Source organism: Lepidochelys kempii, chromosome 15, assembly GCF_965140265.1.
Source record: "Lepidochelys kempii isolate rLepKem1 chromosome 15, rLepKem1.hap2, whole genome shotgun sequence".
In the NCBI taxonomy this organism is placed as follows: domain Eukaryota; kingdom Metazoa; phylum Chordata; order Testudines; family Cheloniidae; genus Lepidochelys; species Lepidochelys kempii.
Genome location: NC_133270.1, coordinates 20,869,366 through 20,886,707, shown reverse-complemented (window position 1 = coordinate 20,886,707; position 17,342 = coordinate 20,869,366). Strand labels below are relative to the sequence as shown.

At 41.8% G+C, this 17,342-nt stretch overlaps 1 protein-coding gene across 6 annotated transcripts in view; it reads left to right on the top strand.

Moving 5' to 3' along the window:
* ADGRD1 (adhesion G protein-coupled receptor D1) overlaps nucleotides 1-17,342 on the top strand; it is a 247,263-nt gene that overhangs the window by 122,729 nt on the left and 107,192 nt on the right. For 5 of the 6 annotated variants that reach the window (XR_012155073.1, XM_073312940.1, XM_073312941.1 and 2 more), the window contains 2 exons: nucleotides 9,798-9,871; nucleotides 12,216-12,339. The exons of the other annotated variant lie outside the window; for it this stretch is intronic. Coding sequence is in view for 4 of the 5 variants with exons in the window: in XM_073312940.1 (XP_073169041.1) it covers nucleotides 9,798-9,871; nucleotides 12,216-12,339 (198 nt within the window). In the remaining variant the exon portion in view is untranslated. The remainder of the gene's footprint in view (nucleotides 1-9,797; nucleotides 9,872-12,215; nucleotides 12,340-17,342) is intronic. 6 annotated transcript variants of the gene reach the window in all.

Genomic DNA, 17,342 nt, shown 5'->3' with positions numbered 1-17,342 from the left:
TTCAGCACTTTGAAGACCCAAGAGCAGTTTAAATGTTAACTCTGAGTGGCTCTCTTTTGGTTCTCTTTTGATGCAAATGTTTCTCTTCTAGCAAAATGCCATAAGAAGGAAACATCAACGTTCTGTTTTGGAGACCAAGGCTTGTGGAGATATTAGCTAATAGGAAAAGTATTTTTAAAATGTCTCCACTCAGCTCTGAACATCACTGTATGGGATTATGCTTTCTGCTCCCTGTCACAGCACTTGTCATCACATTTACTTCCTGTTGCAGAGGACTACTGTGGGAGTGGATAGATGTATTGCAAAAGAGAACCCTTCTGAAATCACATGGATGGGGAGAAAGTCTCAGACATTTGCCTCTTTCCTTATGATTTTTTAAGGGTTAGGTAATGCGTCCTTTTTTGAACAGGCTTCTTGATTTTGTTCAAACCAACTGATCCCATTTAGTAATGCTGCAGATTCCAGGAGTTAAGGAAAACAAACAGGAGGGGAGAAACAAATATGCAAACCAACATTTGTTTTTATGTTACGAAACATTGCATTTTAATATAATAATGTGGAGCAGCAGAAAGTGAGTATCAACAAAAAAAAATCACATTTTGCTTCAACTCTCTCACTAGTGATCGAACGGTTTTGCAAAGTCATCGTGAATATGTACCGCATGCACACAAAATCCACTTTCTTGCCCGTGGCCTCATCAGAATGATGAAAAACGATTGATATTTCACTCTCCCATTAAAAAAAAAAGGATGTATTCTAGGTGATCAGATGAGTGGAATTTTGCAAGGCTGCTGTATATGATGCACAGTCAACTTTATAAATATTTGTCTTGTTTAAAAACTAGTTGTTTTCAACCCTGCTGTGGAGAGTACTCCGTAATGTAAGCAACTTTGTTGCAAACCACAATAATAAACATAACATGAGGTTACATTAAAACTTAACCTCAACAAGTAGAATCCCACAGGATGCCTTCTTGGGAGAGCCAGGGGCTGTATAATAGGAAAACAGGGATGGGCTCACGGTGAACAAATGGGATTTGGATCTGAGTTCTGAACATCGCCGGATTTAGGGTATATTTAGGGGATTCTTTGGAACAAAAATGACTTATTTCTGCTTCACTCATTTAACTCTGAGGTGCTAAAAATGATTGCAGTGTGAAAGGTTTAAAGGGCAGTTTAATTCTGGAAAAGTGGCAGTAAAAAGGAGCCTCATTGGGTTCCATGTTTATTGCCTCACAATAAATTTCACTTCAGATGTGTTCACAAGAAAAAAGAAGGGTTTCTTTTTTTTCCTAGCTGCCATCCCTGCAGATTTGCCATGGGCTGTGACAGTCAAGCTGGATTCTTTTTATCTCAAGCCTAAAGGTTCTGCAGGCTAAATTATTCCCTCAATGGCATTTTTACAGTCTGATTGCTGTCATTAGTTTTGCACAGGTGTAATTTATTGGAGATTAGGGCCTAATCCAAGATCTAATTGAGGACAATGGAAAGACTCCCATTGACATCAATGGTTTGGGGATTCATAGAATCATAGAAGTGTAGGACTTGAAGGGACCTCAATAGGTCACCTAGTACAGTCCCTTGCACTCAAGACAAGACTGTCTACACTGGCAGGTTTCTGCACCACAAGTTATACCACTTTTATTAAACCACTGGAATTAAACAGCTGTTGCGTGTCCACACTGTGCTCCTAGTGACGCTAGAGCGCATTCACGTAAGCAGCTCTTGCGACGGCAAAGGCAGCAGTGCATTGTGGTAGCTATCCCACTCTGCAGCTGGCCGCAGGGTGCTTTGGGAAGGGTTTGCAATACATCAAATGATACAGGTTTCCCAATCCCATTGTTCCATGGGCATCCTACTACATTGCCAGCTGCTTTTCAACTGAAGGGGCGGGCGGTGGGGAAGTGAGCAACAGGGAGTGTGTGTGTGTGTGTGTGTATGGAGGGTGGGGAGAGACCATGTGTTTTGAGGGACAGAGGGTGTGTTAGCATGTTGTGTTGTAAGTTCAGACAGTGGCAGGAAGCAACCAGTCCTGAGGCAGGGGAAACCCTGACATCAGCCCCCACCTCCCTCCCTGGGTTCTCTGCACAGCAATATCTCTCTCTCTCTCTCTCTCTCTCTCTCTCTCTCATACACACTTGTGCATGTGCACACAAAGACACACACACACGGACACCTGCCTCTGTGTGCTTTGAAAGGGAAGGGGCGCCTATCTCCAGGGCAGCCAAGTTCAAAACAGTGAGCAGAGCGGTCACTTGAGGCATTATGGGACAGCTCTGGAGGCCAATTACAGCACAAAAAGCAATCAATTGTCTACACTGGCAAAGGAGTGCTGGAGCCTCTGCACAAATAGCCTTATGACTCTCGTTGAGATGGTTTTTTTGCAGCGCTGCAACAGAGGAGTTTCTGTGCACAAAGTGGCTTGGCAGCGTGTACACGTCTGCAGTTGAGCGCGAAAAGCTGCTTTACTGCACAGAAACTTGCCAGTGTAGACAAGCCCTAAGTAATAATTAAACCATTCCTGACAGGTGATGAATCTACTTCTTGTTATGGCTACTGTCCAGTGCTCCTGCATCTCTCATTTATTACCATGATTTACAACAATATTGTGAGTATTATCAGTCCACACTGAAGTCAATGGGAACTTGGCATGATTTTTGCACTGCAGTATAGGGTCCTAAGTAGTTTTGGCTTCTAAGCAGGGAGTATTTGTCCCAGAAGTACCTGTTGTTAACTAGTGTGAGCAAGTATCTGCAAAATACTCTTTGTACTCATAAGCCCAGGAGAGAAAGGGGATGTGGAAAGGAGAAATAACATTTTTTAATATGTTGATATTGTAAGGAATGACAGAGAGCGATGTCAGCTCCCACCATGCTCAGAGGTGCATACTAGACAGACAGGTGTGGTTTCGTGATCTGAACAGGGTACTTTGAGCCAGGAATTCCTGAGGTCTGACTGGCTTTGAACTGGTCACTTGGGCCCCAGATCTTCCAGCACGTTTTTAATTCTAAATAGGTGAATAATCTCAGATTGAAGTCAATGGGACTAATGAAAGTTAAACCCATACATACATGTTTTCAGGGTTGAGGCCTTAAACTCTCTACCACAATTTTTCTGTCTGTGAAATGGGGATAATCTGCATGGGTGTTGAGAGGATCAGTTAGGTAATGTCAGCAGAGAAAAGAGCTAATTATTATGTGCATGGCTACAAAAATGATCCAACCTCCAACATGACTTCCCCATCATTTCCCTCCCGCCCCCCCAGATATTCAGATACTTCCACTATGAGAAAGTATTTGGTGGATTGCTATTGCAAATCAATTAGTTTCAAGGTGTTTTTGACTTAACTATCATTTTCTTTTCCCTCGTTATTTGATGCTCTGTTGTGTGAAGTGCTCAGAGTGATACAAACTCATATAAGTTTCATCTTTGGGTGGGAGGTTCTTGGCTGTAACATTTGAAGTCAGTTGGAAACCCTACCATGACTATACCAAAATCAAATCTGTGTTTGGAGAGATTTCAGAGCAAGGAATTTTTAACCTTTAGGCTACAGCCATTTTCCAAGCTCAGAAGTGATTGGAACCTAGGAGCTCTCATTGAGGATGATGGGAGTTGCTGGGTGCTGAGCTTTGTTGGAGAAAACTGGCTACTAATGTATTATTTTATCTGAAGTTTCATGATGTTGAGCATCTGGAAAGAAGAAGGAGAGCTAGGACCATGTGACCTTTTTTGTTTATGGTTAGTTTTACAGTAGTGCCTAGATGCCCCAGTCTGGGATTGCAGCCCCATTGAGCTAGACCCTGTACATGAAGTAAAGAGACAGTCCCTGCCCTTACAATCTGGGTGGGTTAAACAAACATATTGAGAGGGACAAGAGCACCAGGCAACAATAATATTGTCATGCTAATGCAGGTCACTTCCGTGCAGGCAACAAGCAAGTGCTCTGTGGACCAGCAGGGCTCCACAGATCTTAGTTTGAGAACCCCTGAGAAGTGAATTGGGAGTCAATATATGTAAATGACTAGATGTTTCCCTTCCAGCCCTGAGAGGCAATCCCTGGTTCAGCACGACAGGAAAGGTGACTGAGATGTTGTTAAATGGATGCCTCTCATATAAAGGGAAAAGGCAGAATATTTAATGCTGGTACATCCAGAACTCATCAAACACAGGCTGCTAGGGATAATAACTAAACAGGAGAATTTAGAGTATTAGCCCTTTTCCCCCATCCCCTCCTTTTTTTCTTCCTTTCCAACCCAAGACACTGGCTGGTACAGAACACTGATAAGATGTTTTCCATTCCACTACCCACACATCTTGTCATCACTTTTCAATTTTTGCATTTTGCCCTCCTGATACAGCAGCTGTTAAATGTGGAATTCAGGGAACCAGGGAAGGCCACTAGTGTAGCATTTTATGAGCAAAACTTCTGGTGGAAATGTGATGTGTTGACTGGTTCTTACCTCAGGCAAAGGGAAATTTGAAAACAATCTATATTCACTATTATGGCAAGCTGTTCTAATTCCAGATGTCTTTGTAGTTTCTAATAATTCATTATCAGGTTTTCTTTTTCCTTCTGTTACTTGTCTGTCACAGGCTTCAATGCTTGGCAGTGTCCTAGGATTTTTTAAACCTGTGTTTGTAGTCTTAAGAAATGGGTTGAGGAAATGTTAATTTTGAACTCCTTGCCAAACTTTTTCATTAGCATATTAAAATCCATTAGGCCCAGAAACTCAGTTGGTATGCATTGGTGTAATAGCTGCATCAATGCCAATGGAGTTGTGCTGATTTACATGAGCTGAACTTTAAGTCCTAGTGTTTAGTAAAAAGAAAAGGAGTACTTGTGGCACCTTAGAGACTAACCAATTTATTTGAGCATAAACTTTTGTGAGCTACAGCTCACTTCATCGGATGCATGCTGTGGAAAGTGTAGAAGATCTTTTTATATACACACAAAGCATGAAAAAATACCTCCCCCACCCCACTCTCCTGCTGGTAATAGCTTATCTAAAGTGATCACTCTCCTTACAATGTGTATGATAATCAAGGTGGGCCATTTCCAGCACAAACCCAGGTTTTCTCACCCCCCCCCCACACACACAAACCCACTCTCCTGCTGGTAATAGCTTATCTAAAGTGACCACTCTCCTTACAATGTGTATGATAATCAAGGTGGGCCATTTCCAGCACAAATCCAGGGTTTAACAAGAACGTCTGGGGGGGTGTGTGTGTGTGAGAAAATCAAGTTGGGCCATTTCCAGCACAAATCCAGGTTTTCTCACACACACACACACCCCAGACGTTCTTGTTAAACCCTGGATTTGTGCTGGAAATGGCCCACCTTGATTATCATACACATTGTAAGGAGAGTGGTCACTTTAGATAAGCTATTACCAGCAGGAGAGTGGGGTGGGAGGAGGTATTTTTTCATGCTTTGTGTGTATATAAAAAGATCTTCTACACTTTCCACAGTATGCATCCAATGAAGTGAGCTGTAGCTCACGAAAGCTTATGCTCAAATAAATTGGTTAGTCTCTAAGGTGCCACAAGTCCTCCTTTCCTTTTTGCGAATACAGACTAACACGGCTGCTACTCTGAAACCTGTCATTATGCAAGGCACTTAGTGTTTAGTAAATTAATCTCAACTGTAGAAGAGATCCTACAAACATTTCATTGGGAGGATCTAATTTTTCCAGTATGTGTTCAGCTTATTTCTAAGGATGAATCAGTCAAATATGTTGTAAATCCATTTAGGTTGGTGGTCTCAGCCCAGATTCTGATACACTGTGCATCTCTCAGTTCTAAACCATCTCAGATCTGGAAAGAACGTAGCCAGCCGATGGCTGGAGGATTATTCTGAACACTTTGTTGCACTGTTGGTGCAATGGGTGGATATGTGCAGCCTGAGATTCCTATTTTTCTGGGTAATAGAAAGAATGTGAAGGAAAATGTTATTACAGGTGGTTATGTGGAGGAGAAGGAAGTGGTCATGTGAAGGTACTGGTGATAGATGAGAACGTTGTGAGGAACACAGGAAATCCACAAACTGGAGGAAATGCTGTGCTTTGTAAGCAGGGATGAGTGAGCTCCAAATGGAACTCAATGGGCCAGATATTTCATTGGTGTAAATGGGCACAGGTCCATTAAAACTACAGGGAGCTACACCCAATTACACTAACTGATCACCTAGCTCAGTTTGCTTGGGCTGAGGTTATCCTCATTTACACCATCTGAGGATCTGGCCCACTAAGTTCCTTTCTTTAATACAGGAGTAAAAGTACAGAAGGGGGAGGCCATCTCCTCCTTACTTTGTGGCCACCATAACTCAGCTTGGTACGTGTTTGCTCTTCAAAATAAAGAAAAAAAAGAGAAATTTATTCTCACAAACTGTCTGCCTACCCCTTGTTTGGCTCCCCTTCGTTGGCAATTCTCCAAAGCAGACAACTGGCTGGCTCTATTCTTTTTTCAGTTGTCTAGTACTGAGGTCTTCTGCAAACACATTTTCCAGAAGGTACCCAGCATTCATGTTAGCCTTTTAGCCTGCCCCCCAACAACCTGGGGGATTTAATTGGGGATTGGTCCTGCTTTGAGCAGGGGGTTGGACTAGATGACCTCCTGAGGTCCCTTCCAACCCTGATATTCTATGAACCTAAGCCTCATGCCTACATCCTAGCATTCTAGCATTCTAATTACCCTAGACCTCCCTCCTCCTCCTCCTCCCTCCAAGCCATCTCCACAGACACAATGTTTTTTGTGACTTAGTTGTCAGTCTTTAAGTGATAAGAATTTACCAAAGACCACTAACTCATGTTAGGGTTGCTGTACGGCAACACTGCTCCAGGCCGCGCTTGCAAAGGGATAGTTTCCTGTGAGGCAGTCCCTCCCTGAGCTGCCTGATATCTCTAGCTGTTGCACAAGGGGGAAAGTCTTATTGAATTCTTTCCAGTACAAAATATAAAGGCCAAGGACTGTCTAGCCCAAAGTCTGACGCTCACTCGCTCAGTGCAGATGACGTAAACCCTCACTTCATCCATGATTTCACTTTAAAGGAACCATTCTTCATGCCACTTCCACTCCCTGCCTCTAGAATTCTGGTTCTCAACCTTTTAGGGCTCAGGGCCCATTTGTAAATGTTTATGGCCTGTGAATAGTGAATAGTCTGGGGAGTGGAGGCGTTGGAGTGGTTTTGGTTGGGTCTTGCCCCCTGGGCGGGTTAGATCCTGCCTGACACTCACCCCATAGTGGCAGCTGCTCTAGCTCCTGGGCTGTGGGGCTGCCTGGGCTTGGCTCTTTGCTCTGGGTGTTGCAACCTCCGGGGTTGTGGTGCTACTCAGGTTTGGCCCTGACCGGACCAAGTTTGTGTGAGTGGAATTGTAACCTAGCTTATGGGGTGGTAATGGGACTCGCTCAAATTTGTTCTATCTGGACTCCCGTCATCATGACAGCTGGGCCAAATCTGAGTGGGACCCCAGAGGTTGCAGTGACTGGAGCAGGGAGGCGAGCCCAGCCAGCCCTGTGGGACAGGAACCACAGAAGCTGTCATGTGACCCTTTGAAACATTCTGGCAACCCAATTTTGGGTCCTGCTCTAGAAGGTAAGATAGAAACCCTGCTCTAGAAGGTAAGACAGCCTTGCTGCACTCATTCTCTGTCCAGGAGAGAAGACAGTTGACTATTTTCAAGACCAGTGTTAATGTTTCTCCGTAAATTAATATGCTGAGTTGCTTATAGAGCAGACACTCGACTGTCACACTCTGCCAAGGTCCTAAACTGCCAGCTGCAGCATGTATCAGAGTCCCAGGAATTTCTTGTTTCCAGAACTAAGGTTTCTGGTGTGCCAGGATGCTCCCTCCAAGCCACTGGGATCTACACAAACTTCCCTTTCACAAGTTTTTATAAACATGCAAGTGACTTAATCTGCTAACAAAAAAGCCTGCTTGCATATTAAATTTTCTGATATCAATGTTATTAAATCAAATATTCTTACTGCCACAGGATCCAGGTCACGATCTAAGTCATCGCACTCAGTTAAATTTAAGAAATAAATTATTGAAACGCAAGTCAAATTGCTTCTCATGGATTGGTGGTTATTTATTTTTCTTGATGGGGAATTATTGAAAATTGATGTATGCAGTTGAGAACTTTCTCCCTATTGTAACCAACCTTTTACAGGTTGGATAGATTATTGTTTTAATAGCAGAGACTTGCATTTTGTAAACAGATGATGATTGTTATTGTCTGATCTTATCTACGGTTATAGCAAATATTTTATTTTTTTAAGCCACCTCGTCTTTATCTGCACACCATTTTTGATGACCGTTGACTCTTGAGAGTCATTAATAATAACCTCTAGCACTTATATAGCACTTTACTCCTCGACTGAGGTTCTTTGCCTACCATGGCACTAACTTAGAGGAACCATTGTATTTAGGACCTGTCAAATCACTGGAGAGCATAGTAGGCATCTTTCAAACAGAAAGGAAGGTTCCTTTTAAGTTCTCCACAAGAACAGAGAATGTGGGGCAAGAGCAATTTGGTAACGGAGCTTATCTGTTGGGTGGAAATTTGGAAGCTGTATAACCTAGAAATGTGTGGAAATTCAGCTGAGAGTCTCCTGACTGAGACAGAAAGTTTTGTTATCAGCTGGTGAGGAGGTAACTGTGTTGCCCTGTGCCTGACACTTCATGGTTGCTCTTGTGGGAGAGAAGACAGAAATCTCTGATGCAACTTTCTTGTATGAACTTTAGTTTTAGCTCTGTGTAAATTTATTTTAAATGCTGAACAAGGAGAGCAGCACTTGCTTATTTTCTGGTTGATAGCACTATTGGTCTTCTGTTGTAATGATCTGAGCGTTGGTAATTTTCCAGTCATTTTTTTTAATGGTGGTGACTCCTGAAATGAAGAATAGTCCTGAGATGGGGTCCAATACATAAGTGCAGTGCTGAATGTCATTAATGTAGCTCTGGATGCAGGTGGATGTTAGTGTATCAGTGTCAAAAGGAGAGGATGGAACAGGCTTTTGAAATTCTTCTGGGTAGGATATTTTGCCTGATTCTCTACTCCACTGCAATTGAATGGAGTTACACTGGTGTAACAGAGTAGAGAATGTGGCCCCAAGCCTTTCTGAATGGAGAGGATTGAGAAAGCAACTAATCTGTTTGCAGGAGTTGAGAATTAAGGCCCTGTATAAATGCCAAACTCGCTTAAAACTAAAGCTTGGAGGCTGGCATTGCTTTTTTAGTTGGATTATATGTGTAGTAATAATTACCATTCTGAAAATAAAATGTTTGCTGATCATTGTAGTGTACATGTCAGTGAGACTGATCCTAAAATGTCAATTTTTGTTACATTTGGCTTTCTTGTCAGCTATCCAAAAGGTATGTTGAAGAATAAGGTCCTAAATTTGCAAAGACTAACACACATGCTTAACTTTGTGCACAGTGAGTGGTCTTATTGAAGTCAACAGGTGAAATGATGGCCCCATTGAAGTCAATGGGAATTTTACCGTTGACTTGAGTGGGATTAGGGTTTCACCCAATGGACCTAGTCATGGTGCATAAAGTTAGCATGTGTGTAAGTCTTTGCATGGTTGGGGCCTATGTGTGTAGCAGAAAGAATCAAATATAATTGGCTACAGTCTGCTATTAGTTACACTGGTGTTAATCTGTAATACTTCTGGTGAAGTCAATGGAATAATCATGACTGACACTGGTTAAACAGAGAGCAGAATGTGGCCTTTTTTACGTTGGCATCTCTTTTTAAATTTTTCTTCTTCAGGATGTGTATTTTTTTTTTCTTTCAGACTCCTCAGCAGTACAGCCAAGCAGTGAATGAAAGCCACAAAGTTAACCTGTATTGTGCATTTCTGGATTATAGGTATGTTAAGTGCTTCTAAATGTCTTTCTTGGATGTATTGTTACTGGTTACCTATGGCGAATGTGACATCATCAATGCATGCCAGACCTGACAAATATTCCCTTTTTCTTGTGTTTATGGGAATTATTAAAGCAATGAAACCACAGGGTTTACCACAAAAATAGCTTCATAGTCAGAGGAAAGAGGAAGAGAAAACAGCTTCCTCTTATTGTAGGTGGGGAAGTTCTCATTCTATTCACTGATTTCGGGATAAAGCAGATTATTGAGAGAATGAAAAACATTGAGATGAACACATAAGGATTGATTTTGGTTGCACTTGTATTGGTCTTTTGCAAGCATAACTCAGTTCGTCCGGAAACATGAGTGTTGTAAATCGGCATAGCTCTACTGAGGTAATTGTTTCCACTGGAGTTCCTCCTGATTCACATTGCGTACAAAGGAGATCAGAATGAGGTGTATCGTATGCATTTCAGAGCAGTGAGTCATGTCTGGTACATATTCAATGATGAAATCAGATGCCACTGAATGCAAAGCAGGGCAAAAGTGCGCCTTAAGTTGCACTGTGTAAACAGCAAATATCCGCAAAGAGTGGCTATTTTTCTGCTCGCTTCGGGTAGCCAGGAATAGTATATCTGATGCATTGGCGATTTCTAAACATGCTGTTGATACTGAATTAATTGTGGAACAAGTCAAAATGAGCCCTGAGCCGGGACTGTCACATTTCTGAGTCATGGTATTCCAAGCACTATGCCGTGCAGCACTGGCAAGCAATTTTGTGATACCGCCTCTCCAATTCGCCTTTGGGCAAGATCAGCGTGCCTGTTTTATTAAAGTTTCACTGTGATTGCGTTGAGCTGTCCCAGCTGGCTGTAGTCACTAGCTTGTCCGCTTACTCACAAATTATAATAAATTAGAAACATGTTTTACTAAAGCTAGTCAATATGCTTCAGGGCATCATTCCCACAGTACGTGCTCTGGGGGGTTAGGCCCTGGAGGCGTTGCCTGAGGATGAAAGACGATCGTGAAAGTCCCTCCTTCCAAAATGAGAGGTTTATTTACCTCAACATGCTCTCTTTCTCAGATGTATTACTCCAATAAAAGGAGTCATTTGGCATTTGTATAATAGGAACAATATCGATACAATCCCCAGCTGGTATAATTCTGTGTAGCTCTGTTGAAGTCAACGGGCCAGGTCTTCAGCTAGTGTAAATTGGCATAGTTGTATTGAAGTCAATGAGCCAGATCTTTATATTGTTTATATCGGCATAGCTCCATGGAAGCCAATGGGCCAGCAAATTGGCATAGATCCAGTGAAAAGAGGTAACTAAATGCTGAATTTGACCCTCTCTCTCTCTCTCTCTATTGTTGTTAGCCCACAATAGTTTTTTCAGACTTGATATTGCCCAGCTTACTTGAATGTTGAGTTGTGGGTGATTCCACTGAAACCAATGGGAGTGTTCAAGGAGAGTGAGGCTGGTAAAAAACTGGTCCTTGGTAGTATTATTATTATTATTTTACTACACACAGCTGTTTGCCACCCAGACTAATATATTTTACTACACACAATCATTTGCCACTTCGAGTGCTGCAAACCACTCATCATTCCAGGCTTAGAAACACACCATGCAATATGGTTTACTGTGATTTGCTGCCATCACCATTAAACAGTCAGCATTTACTATCAGTTACTGTTCCACAGTATGTCAGAAACCACAATTATTTCCTGTGCTAAGTGTAAGGAGAAGCTGCTCTATCTCAGCGGTGACTGTCAGTAACTTTGGACTTTCTGACGTACTGAAATTGGAACATGAGTGCTGAGAGCATGTACTTTGATTTCGATGTAATTAGGGTCCTGGGTAATATGAATGTTGATTACTAACTTCCATGATCAGCACACCAACTTCAGTGCTCAGATAAAGAATACCAGGCAAACCATTTAGTTCTAGGCTGCTATTTTCTTTCTTGTGTTGTATCTTTCTGGAGTGTTTTAATGTTTGAAAGTTGCATTGAAAAGTTGTTGTGACGTGCTTCATTCTTTCTGCTGATGGCTGCATATGGTTATTTCTTTCCCTTTTAAAATGATCTTTACATTTGCAGCAGAAATGTAGACTTAACCTGCATGTTTAGTGTTACAACTGCTTTGTCAAAGTTTATAAATGGACCTGTCAAAGGAAACCTCTGGTCTTTGTGCAGATATTTGCCTGGTTGATTCTTGGTAGCTAAACTTTAGAAAAGAATTTGTTTAAGAAAAATAAATCTTCTGTTTAATGAAATTCATGTCTAATTAGTGCCATGAGAGTCAATTTTAATAGGGATCTCTCTCCATTTCCTGTGTGCTTTGCAGCAATGGAAGTGCCATGTGGTCTAATGAAGGCTGCGTGCGTGATAGCGGGGACCTCAACTATTCCGTCTGCCTGTGTAACCACCTCACCAACTTTGCCATTCTGATGCAAGTTGTACCCCTGAAGGTAAGAGTAAACAACGGAGTAAATCTGGGTTGTCAAAACTGAGCACAAACCAATTCAGCCACTTGTATGGATTGAAATACTTTTTGAAGACAGAGATCCAAATTCAGCCCTTTTTTATATCTCACTTTCAGCCACACAATATAAGGTGGCGGGTGGCCGGAGAAGAATTGGGACCATTTTGCTCAAGTATCTAAGCTCTGTTGCAAAATTCAGAGTTTGCTCTTGGAAATGTTGTATTCATATTTCTTTCATTCTTTTTCTTTTTTAACTGAAACGGAATGTGGGATGAAAGACACTGCAGTCAGTAGGAATCAATATGTGCTGTACTTAATTCTCATCCCACTGGTATTCTAGCCCTTAAATAACTGGGCAGGAAAAGCACTTACAGACATGCTCCATAGAACACTCCTATACTGGCCAAGTGGTACATAGGCTAAAAGATGAGTGATAGGTCTTTTCTATCTCTAATTTCTTTGATTCAGTTTCAAGACAGAGGACATCTGAGACATGACTGTTTAGGGTTGGGGTGGCGAATCACATGAGGTGGATCAGGGAGGATTTACAGCAGCAGAGATATGTGATAAGTTGGGATTCCTGCCTGGAGCAAGTCCCAATCTCTTCTGCTTCCCAGCTGGTCCCCGAACATGTATTCTGCTAGTGACTGGGAAGCAGTGCATCCCCTGCACTTATGTTCCATGATGCACATGATGCTCTTTCCTCACCTGGCTGCAGAGTTGGGTCTGGTTTGAGAAGAAACAGAATGGGATCAAAAGAGAGTGGAGGATGAATATCCTTATCTACAGTTGCTCATTGTATTTACTTGACTTCTTTGTTCAAAGAGTTAATGATTATATGCTTTTTTTCACTGTGAATATATAACCATTCCTATCAGCAGGGGATAGGCTTTTTGCTTCCTACTCACAGTACTGAATGGTTTCAGCAGAACTTGTCCAATGCCAGTTGGCGAGGCAAGGACTCTCTTGGCCACATCTGTCTCCTCACTAACCTTATTTCTGAAATTGGCTTACCGGGAAATATGATCCCTAGTGGGACATACAGAGTTCTTTGTCAGACCTGATAGCACGGATGCATTGACTATGAAGTAGTGTGTCTGACTTCTGTGTTAATGGGTATGAATGATGAGTTTGCTGTTGTTTCAGATAGTGGCTTTGCCATGAGACTGCTGGCAGGTTTGCAAATGGGTACAACATACTCATGAGAACAGCACAGAATTTGTTGCTAACGGAAACACAATACAAATCAACTGGCAAATAGTGACCCAATTTAAAGGAATTTTAATCAGTACTAAACAGCACATCAAGGTTTTCAGAAAATGAATGATTCATAATGTAACTTGCCATCTTTTCAGGAGTAGATGCTATATTAATATTATAAGAAGTATTAATCAAATCTTGCTTTCAATAAGTCAGTGACAAACTCAATGTAACTCCACAGAAGTCGGAATCAGATTCTAGAATGGCAGTCACTCTAATACTTTGCTTTTTTTAGTGTCTTATCCAAAGAGCTTATTAAAGCCCCAGAACACTCCTGAATTATTATAGCTATTTAACAGATGAGAGAAATGAGGCATGGGGGGGAAGAGGGGTTAAGTAACTTGTGCAGTGTCACATGACTGTCATTGTGGAGGTGTCAGAGTAACAGCCGTGTTAGTCCGTATTCGCAAAAAGAAAAGGAGTACTTGTGGCACCTTAGAGACTAACCAATTTATTTGAGCATAAGCTTTCATGAGCTACATAGTGAGCTGTAGCTCATGAAAGCTTATGCTCAAATAAATTGGTTAGTCTCTAAGGTGCCACAAGTACTCCTTTTCTTATTGTGGAGGTGGTTATTAGTTCTGTAGTTAGCGACTTAGTTGTTTATTTACAAAAGCATCTAGAAGCCCAAGATGATATCAGGGCATCACTGTGCTAGTTGCTGTACATATACGTAATAAGTTCCTGCTCTGAAGAGCTTGACACCAAAAGAGACCAGAGGAACAAAGGGTGGCAGAAAGAAACTATTATTATCCCCTCGTTACAGAGGGGGAACCGAGGGACGAAGAGAGATTAAGTGACTCTCCCAGGATTACACTGGAGGTCTGTAACAGAGCCGGGAGTTAAACCTAAATATCCTGAGTCCCACCCTAGTGCCTGAACCATCGGGCTAGAAGAAAGTGAGTTAGTGAAAGAGTTGGATGTAGCACTGAAGAATCTGATTCTCAGTTCCCCTGCTCTAACTAGTAAGCCACATTTCTAATATAATTTTATTTGTAATGTTTCTTTTGTTTAGTTGAGGAATAATTCAGACTCTCAGTCAAGTCACACACAGCAGACAGCCCCCCCCCCCCATCCCCACACAGATATGAACAGGTTTGTATCCCCAGGCTTCCCAATAACTGTAGCTGGGCAACTCTCAGATGTGTTTTTGAGTTCCCTTGAAGCATGTTCAACATTTTTAGTTTGTTGATGCTAAAATGTATCATGACAGATATTATCCAACCAGTCAAATGCTGTGTGGTATTGTAAGATTAACTGATTCTATTCTTGGAAATGGTTCTGAATGGTCTAACACTTAAATGAATTGCCCAAACAGAATCCAGGAGTTATGATTAGCCAAAAGCTGGAATAAGTTTTAATATTGTGAAATCTTGGCAACTGGGGATCAAGCTTGTGTATTTTGGCCAAACTCCTTGCAGTTGATCAAGCATGTACCTTCTTAAGGAGAACTCAACGACAGTAAATAGAAAAGGCTGGAACCCTGAATAAATTGTCCTATTCCCCATAGTCACTTAATCATGATTTTGTTTTCAGTATTGTCACTGGTTTGCTTTTTCTCTCCCTGAATGTTCTGTCCTAGTGTGTGCTCCATTGCCAATGTTTGCATAAGTTCTCCGTATTTGTGTTACTCTGGAGTATTTTTTTCCCCTTCTTTCTATAGAACTATTCAAAAAACAGCAGAAATGTTCCTGAGATGCTAAATGGGTGAGTGGGATGCTCAGACCTAATCACTCTGATGCAAGGAAAACTTCCCTACGTTGTAATAGACAATGTCAGAGCTCTGGAAAATCTATCTGAATAGTTCTCCTGGACATTTAAAAAATCTGATTCCCTTAGGCCTCTACTGAATCCTTATGCCCTCTGCTTCGGAATACAATTTTCGACAAGGGGCATGGAGTGAATCAATAGCTCTTTAGCAGTCAGCAGAACGAGTTACGCACTGGAAGCTGAAAGGCATTGCCCTGTGATTGTGCGCCCATTGTGGAAACCATGTGTTCCCTTGTGCAAATCTGAGAGATTTGGAAATGTTTGCAGCGGTTCAGAGTGGGCAGGTGAATGATGAGCTGCCAGATGCTCATTTCTAACCTCTCCAGGATCAGCCAAGGTTCAGACTTTGTTTTGAGAATTCAGAGTTAACCACTTGCCCACAAAACACAGGTTCCAGCCAGAGGGCTCAACCATGCCATTCAGATGCAGTTCTGGATTGGAAATTGTACAGAGTCAAAGTAGCCCAGGGAAACTCGGCGAGGAATACTACTTCCTTGGCCCGTAGAGTGAGAATGCTTGCTGCCCCATCTCTTCAGATGGTGTGGAATATGTCCTCTTGCTTTGGTGTAGGGAGGTGGGTATGGGGAGTATATTTTGAGACAGGACCCCAGCATGCAAGGCTGTGGAGACAGGGCAGTCAGGGAAGGCTGCCATAACTTAGACAAATGCCCCCCTCCACCCTGGGCTGTCTAAATTCCTCTGGGGGCTACTGTAGGATTGGAAGGGTTTAAAGCTTAAAGCTGCCTTAATCCCCTTTCTCACTGTGCTGTGAGTGCTGCCTCTGTGGGGCTTGGCACAAAATCCCACCCTGGAGCCTTAGAACTTTGACCAAAGAGCTTCATTTTGAATTGATAGCCCCAAATTATCTGTTTTTATTTATTAGTTAATTAAAAACAGATAATAAATCTAGATGGGGATGTAAAAATAAGAGGGCAAAATCAGCACCAGCTGGGAAAGCATCCATTGTGCTTGTCATGAAACCAAATCTGAGTTAAAACAAATTTGGTAATTGTTTCACCCATATTAAGATATCTTTACATTGTGTCTGGGGTGAGGTTATGTGGCAGACAAAGACAAAACCACCTAGTTACTGAGCTTTATAAACAGGCGATGCTCAGTAGTATCTTCCTAAGAAATTTCCTAAAGAGTTTTATCATGTGCCAAAACAAGAGAGCCTATTGGAACCATTAAATACTGTAATATCTTCCCCTCTACTCCCTAGAAGTCTGTCAGTGAATGATATAATACTGTGGGTTATAAATGTGTATAAATATTTATTCACCTTTGGAGCAATTTGGTGCTATCAAGTGCATGATATATGGTTTAAAAAAAATGCTGTAATCTCCTGTTTGCATGACAGACTGTCGAGGCTCCAAGGGAGTTGTTCTAGTCAAAAATATGTCAGATCTTGAATATTTATATATTCTTTTATGCCCCCCTTCCCTTAAATTAGAACTTTCATATCGGCTTAGATATGAAAGAAAGGAATGTGGGTGACAGAAAATAGTTTTTTGACTAAATGAAAACTTTCCTGAAAAGTGTCTGCTTTCCATGGAAAATTTTGATGCATGAAAAACAAAAAAAAAAATTGGCTGAAAACTGAAATGTTTCCATTTATAATTCATGGGAGTTTAGTTCAGGTTCTGTATGGTCCAGTTTCCCTGCATGAGCAGGACAGACTAACCAGGCTACATCTGTCAAGACAGCCAGTGACACCTCTGATGTATGTCCTCCCCGCACCAAGAAGGGAGAAAGTCATGCATCATGGGAAATGTAGTTGGCCTGAAGTCAGTCACCCAAAATCATTGGTCTGTGCATCTACTCTGCCTGGCTTAAGGTGTAGTGATCTGGGGTTGCCATTTTAGAGACTACACAGGCATGCGGGAAGGTGGGGACACAAGTGAAGGGAGATGACCAGATATAGGGGAACCTATGAAGTTGGTGACCTGCATGTACTTA